Consider the following 6,533-nt stretch of genomic DNA (forward strand, 5'->3'; position numbering starts at 1 on the left):
TGGTACACCACTTCACACAACAAAATCTATTGGTCCTTCAGTTACCAAATGGTATGAGGAACCAAAACAATCCTTGGTTGGTACACCACTTCACACAACAAAATCTATTGGTCCTTCAGTTACCAAATGGTATGAGGAACCAAAACAATCCTTGGTTGGTACACCACTTCACACAACAAAATCTATTGGTCCATCAGTTATGATCATCAGTCAATCAAATAGTCTGATGAATCAAAACAATCCTTGGTTAATACACCACTTCACAGAACAAAATCTGTTGGTCCCTCAGTTATGATCATCAGTCAATCAAATAGTCTGATGAATCAAAACAATCCTTGGATGGTACACCACTTCGCTCAATATACAATGATTTTCACAAACTGAAAGGACAGTTGAATATTAATAATTCATATTGAAACTGGACAAAAAATAATTAATAGTAAATTACCTCCTTTATTACCAAAATTATCACTTTTTTTGTATTAATATTCCTACGACTGTTTTTTTTTATTTACCATCTTTATGATTAAGTTTAAACAGTGTGTAAGAAAACAAAACGAAAGAAGCTCTCTTCTTTATTTCACAAAATTTGAGGAAAAGTTTAATATCATAAAAGTTTTATCATGTGTACAACCAAATACGAGAAAACAAGTGCCCATAAACATAATAATATCAACGAGAATTGATATATAGTCGATTAAAAAACATCAGACAGGTTTTATAAAGGAATTTATTCACAAATATTTATCCATGAAAGCTATTCTATAGAATCAAATTTGATCACAATAAAAAAAACTCTTCAAAATCCAAAAAGGACATTAAAATTGACTGATTGTTGTATTATAATACATAATATGAAACAAATGTCAATCAGTTACTATTGATAAAGAATGATTTTATCGTTTGGCCAATTATTAACAACTATAAAAAGGTTCCCTGGCTACAATGTATGGATTCCGGACTATAAATCAACATTGCCGATGACATACAAATCATCAACCGGAAAACTATTATAAAAATTAAAGGCCCACGTCATCATTACATTGGTAATGGTCCGACTGAGGTCGGTCGGCTTGTTACCTTACCTCATTGGCAAGCAGGTCTACTGAATCTTTATTCTTATAAATCAAATGATTTTGCGAGGACCAAAAAACCGTAACACGATTTCCTTGTATAGTTGGTGATTATCTGGATATCCTACAGGTCAACAACATATTCTAGCAAGAGTGAAAAGGTTGAGGTTTTTTATTACGTGATTTCCCAATGAAATAAAGTTAACCAGCTCAGACCGAAATCGGATCGGCGCCGCTACAAACACCAGAATGCTAAGTTGGCCAATCACATTCCAAAGGCCTCCCTGGCAATTTTAAAACACATCCTTGTTCAATCCAACAAATCTTAAAATATCCATTTAACAAAATAATTCCTCCTTTAACAGTAACAGTATTGAACAATTAATAGTAATGTTAACGAAGAAGAAAGCTGCAAACCTTCATTCCTCTCTGAATTTTAGTTTGCTGTGCCCACGTGACCGCGCTGTATAGTGGATAGTAATTTCATTGTGCTGACCTTGTTCCTTCCTAGGAATCCTAAATACGATTTTCGAACATTTATCTCATTTTGTTCACCACTTTAATATAAAACAACACGTTTCCAATTTTAATTATGCCAATAATATTAATATTTCAGTCAGGAAAAATTAAACAAAAAAATATTTATATCCTTATAATTACTAAATACCCAATTGGGTATCTATAGTCAAGGTCTACAAGCAAGTAGAAATTTTGGTTTATACTGTATATGTGCATTGAATATTTATAAATTTTACTCAATTATTTATTCAATTATTCAAAGCAACAGTAATAGTCTTGATAAAACAAAACGTTAAATAGGAATAAATTCTTTCATTTTCACTCTACCACCGAGAGATCTAGGTACTCTAGAACATTTGGAATTACAATTAATAGAGATCAATATATAGAAAATTGTCATACAAATTTAAATTTTTTTATATTATATTACTAATGTTTTAATATAACAAGAGGTATGACAGACTTAATTAATAATAAAAAATGTAGAGCTAAATCAGTACTTCATATATGATCTCTTAACAAATCCCTAAATTAGCATTAGGATATTAACTAAACTTATATAACAATTACTGAACTGATGAATTGTGTTCTATTTCTTTATGGTTTAATTCAAATAGATCTACAACTATCTTGATAATGAAGAGTATAAAAATGAAAAAAAAAATTAATAATTAGAGTAATTATTTTAATTTAAAAAATAATTGAATATATTTTCTCATACGTATTGTAAAATTTGCAGGTCGAGAACGACGGGGGTTGCTTGGAGGCTTACTTTCAGGAGGTGGTGGTAGCATATTAGACCCACTGGGACTTGTCAGTGGTGGAGGACCTGGTTCTAATTCCAAGAGCTTCAGTTTAGGATCGCATCTCGGACCTTTAGGATTTTCGGCAGGATTCTCTGGATCAAGTGCATCAGGAGCAAAAGCTACTAGTTCTGCTTCAAGCTCTGCATCTGCAGTAGGAGGTGGAGGCGGATACGGCTCTGGAACTTCAAATGCTGTAGCAAACGCAGGAGCAAGTGGTGGTGGATTTGGTGGTTCGACTGCCAATGCTCATGCTGATGCAAATGCAGGAGCAGGTGGATTTGGTGGTTCTACAGCACATTCAGATGCTAGTGCAGGTGCTGGTGGACAAGGAGGAAGTTTCGGAAGCAGTTCTGCTAAAGCAGATGCAAGTTCATCAGCTGGAGGAGGTGGATTTGGTGGAGGTGGATTTAGCGGTGGTTACGGAGGCCAAGGAGGAAGTGGCTTAGGAGGAAACTATGGAGGTGGTTATGGTGGAGCTGGACACGGCGGAGGAGCTTATGGACATGGAGGAAGCGACTACAGTGGTGGAGGACACGGAGGAGGCGGCTATGGTGGAGGTCATGGAGCAGGAGGCTTTTCAGGCGGTTCAGGCGGTTATTCTGATGCCAAAGCTGATGCATCATCAAGTGCAGGATCTGGAGGTACAGGCGGTAGTAAAATAATTGGAGGAGGTGGAAATCTGTATGGTGGTGGTGGTGGTGGTCATCAGGGAGGATATGGGCAGAGTGGTTATGGGCAGGGTGGTTACATAAATAATCAAGGTTTTCTACCAGGAAGTGGAATTAGACCTGGTGAAAAATATGAAATAATTGAAATCATTAAAGTTGTTCCTAAGCCTAAATACCCACAAAGAGGTAGTGGATATCCTCAAGGTAGTCCAGGAGTAGGTTATGGTGGAGGAGGAATGGGAGGTAAAGGAGTGGGATATGGTCAAGGTTATGGTGGAGGTAGTCAAGGATATAGTGTAGGTGGTCAAGGACATGGTGGGAGTGGTGGTACAGGAACAGGTGGAGGATTAGGAGGGCAAGGTGGGTTTTTTGATGGTATCAATAGTGGAAGCAGTGCAGGCAGCAAAGCAGATAGTAGTGCTAAAGCAGAAGCTGGAGGAAGTGGTGGATTTTCTGGTGGTGCTGGGGGACAAGGTTTTGGTGGGAGTGGAAGCTATGGAGGAATTGGTGGTAGTAGTAGTAAAGCTGAAAGTAGTGCTAAAGCTGATGCAGGAGGCTTTTCAGGTGGATCAGGTGGAAGTGGTGGATTTTCTGGAGGGAACGGAGGCCAAGGTTATGGAGGTAGTGGTGGTCAGGGCTTTAGCGGTTTTGGAGGTAGTGAAGGCTATGGGGGAAGCAGTGGTAGTGGTAGTAAAGCTGAAAGTAGTGCTAAAGCCGATGCAGGATTCTTAAATGGAGGAAGTGGTGGATTTTCAGGAGGTGGTGGTTATGGTGGTTCTACTGGACAAGGTTTTGGAGGCAGTGGTGGTTTTGGTGGAACCAGTGGTGGTAGTAGTAAAGCTGATAGTAGTGCACAAGTGGGTAGTGGTGGATTCTCAGGTGGCTTAGGTGGAGGAAGTGGTGGACATTCTGGAGGTAGTGGTTATGGTGGAAGTGGTGGCCAAATCTTTGGAGGAAATGGTGGTAGTAGTAGTAAAGCTGATAGTAGTGCAAAAGCTGAAGCAGGAGGTTTTTCAGGTGGTTCTACTGGAGGAGGTAGTGGTTATGGTGGAAAAGGGGGTCAAAGCTTTGGCGGAAACGTTGGTGGTTTTGGAGGAAGTGGAGGCTTTGGAGGAAGTGGCAGTGGCAGTAAAGCAGAAAGTAGCGCAAAAGCAGAAGCAGGAGGTTTTTCAGGTGGTTCTACTGGAGGAGGTAGTGGTTATGGTGGAAATGGTGGTTTTTCTGGAGGTGGTGGGTTTTCTGGAGATAGTGGTAGCAAAGGCTTTGGAGGAGGAGGTTTTGGAGGAACCGGAGGCTTTGGAGGCAGCAGTAGTGGTAGTAAAGCAGAAAGTAGCGCAAAAGCAGAAGCAGGAGGTTTTTCAGGTGGATCTACTGGGGGAGGTAGTGGTTATGGTGGAAATAGTGGTTTTTCTGGAGGTAGTGGTAGCAAAGGCTTTGGAGGAGGTGGTTTTGGAGGAACTGGAGGCTTTGGAGGCAGCAGTAGTGGTAGTAAAGCAGAAAGTAGTGCAAAAGCTGAAGCAGGAGGATTTTCAGGTGGCCTAAGTGGAGGAGGTGGTGGGTTTTCTGGAGGCAGTGGATATGGTGGTAGTGGTGGTCAGAGTTTTGGAGGTGGTGGTAGCAAGGGCTCTGGAGGCAGTGGATATGGTGGTCAGAGTTTTGGAGATAGTGGTAGCAAGGGCTCTGGAGGCAGTGGATATGGTGGTAGTGGTGGTCACAGTTTTGGGGGTAGTGGAGGAAGCAGTGCAACCAGTAAAGCTGATAGTAGTGCACAAACTGGAAGTGGTGGTTTTTCTGGAGGCAGTGGATATGGTGGTAGTGGTGGTCAAAGTTTTGGAGGTAGTGGTAGTAAGGGCTTTGGAGGCAGTGGATATGGTGGCGGCAGTGGTCAGAGTTTTGGGGGTAGTGGAGGAAGCAGTGCAATCAGTAAAGCTGATAGTAGTGCACATGCTGGAAGTGGTGGTTTTTCTGGAGGTAGTGGATATGGTGGTAGTAGTGGTCAAAGTTTTGGAGGTTTTGGTGGAGGTACTGCTAGTAGTAAAGCTGATGCAAAAGCTGAAAGTGGAGGTCTTTCAGGATTTGGAGGTGGCGGTTCACAAGCAAATGCAAATGCTGCAGCAACTTCATCTGTTACAGGAGGAGGAAGTCATGCTGCATCTAAAGCTGATGCTACTGCAAGCGCAGGTTCATATGGAGGTTCCAGAGCCGATGATAAATTAATAGATGATGTATTAGGCGGAGGTAGTTATGGAGGAGGAAGAGGAGGGGGAGCAGGATCAGGAGGGTGGAGTGGTAGCTCTGCCTCAGCAAGTAGTAAGGCATCTTCCTCAAGTTATGGTGGGGGTAGTAGTAAAGCCTCAGCATCTAGCCAAGCATCAGCAAATTCTGATCGAATTATATTTTTAGATGATTAGCCAGGTAATTCAAAAAAACTTATAAAAACAGAGGTTAAGATTTTGAGTCTTCATGTTTTTTGGAGAATTTTAAACATTTTAAATTTGAGTAAATTAAGAAATCCTTATTTTAATGAATTGAATGAGCTAGTCATAAATTTTAAATATTGTCCATAAACTTATCCTTTACAGGATAATAAGTAAAAAATAAATACAAAATTGACAATGCTCACATTTTTTTCAATATATGTCTATTAATGATTTCTAAGGTTCAAAACATTGGCCTGTTTAAATTGGTTATATTTTTAATTATTTATTTTTTCATAGTAATTTGTTGGTTTGTTTTAATTTTCATTCCTAAGTGAAGACTATTACATTCCTTAGGATCAAATATGTAAAGTATACTGACATTGTAAGTTAATTTGAAAATTAATACTACAATTTGTCAAGAACTTTTTTGGAAATTAATCAACAATCTATATTTGTTTTAATAGTTATTTCCTAATTGAAGCTGTGCAGGTTTTGCTTTACTTTTAGATCTCTATTACTCTTCATAAAAGATATAATTTTATTTTTCAAAAATAACAGCAATATATACTGTCAAAGTTCCTAAAATATTTGGAAACATAATTATTACTACACTTAAAGTATTAAAATAATTTTTTACACATATACCTATCAATGAGGTTATATTTGTTTTTAATATTATATGTAATTTATTTTAAATGTGTCATTAGATGTAAATGATATATATGCCATAAAAAAAGAAAAAGTAATAAGTTTTAAGTTTAAATAAGGACAAATATTTATTAATTGTGAATGTTGACATTTCTAATTTGTAAGCTATGTTTTTATTTGTATGATACACTATACTTATTAACTTATAACAAAGCACTGATGAATGAAAATTGTTTGATGAATGTAAATATACTTTTAACAATCCCAATTAATTTTTATTTTTTGCATGGAAAATACCCTACAATTTACAATTAAAATTATAATATTAGTTTGATTTTTCATCATGGGCTGTCATAAACACGAACTAAATTTATTTATCTTCAGTATCCGTGATTAGTT

General features: G+C 38.0%; 2 protein-coding genes across 2 annotated transcripts; both read left to right on the plus strand.

Annotated features, from left to right (window-relative positions):
* Positions 1-2,331: 2,331 nt before the first annotated feature.
* LOC136796351 (uncharacterized) lies at positions 2,332-3,039 on the plus strand (the record flags this gene model as incomplete). Its single annotated transcript, XM_067049872.1, is given in 1 exon segment — positions 2,332-3,039. A coding segment is annotated over 1 exon segment (708 nt), but the record flags the coding sequence as incomplete, so codon positions are not given.
* Positions 3,040-3,045: 6 nt separating this feature from the next.
* LOC106691957 (loricrin) lies at positions 3,046-6,402 on the plus strand. The gene has a single exon (XM_067049870.1). The coding sequence runs from the start codon at positions 3,303-3,305 to the stop codon at positions 5,475-5,477; it is 2,175 nt and encodes a 724-aa protein (XP_066905971.1). The 5' UTR covers positions 3,046-3,302; the 3' UTR covers positions 5,478-6,402.
* The last annotated feature ends 131 nt before the right edge of the window (positions 6,403-6,533 follow it).

This window comes from Halyomorpha halys, unplaced genomic scaffold (genome assembly GCF_000696795.3).
Source record: "Halyomorpha halys isolate HHAL.00 unplaced genomic scaffold, Hhal_1.1 Scaffold5771.1, whole genome shotgun sequence".
In the NCBI taxonomy this organism is placed as follows: Eukaryota; Metazoa; Arthropoda; class Insecta; order Hemiptera; family Pentatomidae; genus Halyomorpha; species Halyomorpha halys.

Excerpts from the sequence above, each read along its gene's own strand:
- LOC106691957 (XM_067049870.1), top strand. The coding sequence starts at position 3,303 with ATGGGAGGTAAAGGAGTGGGATATGGTCAAGGTTATGGTGGAGGTAGT.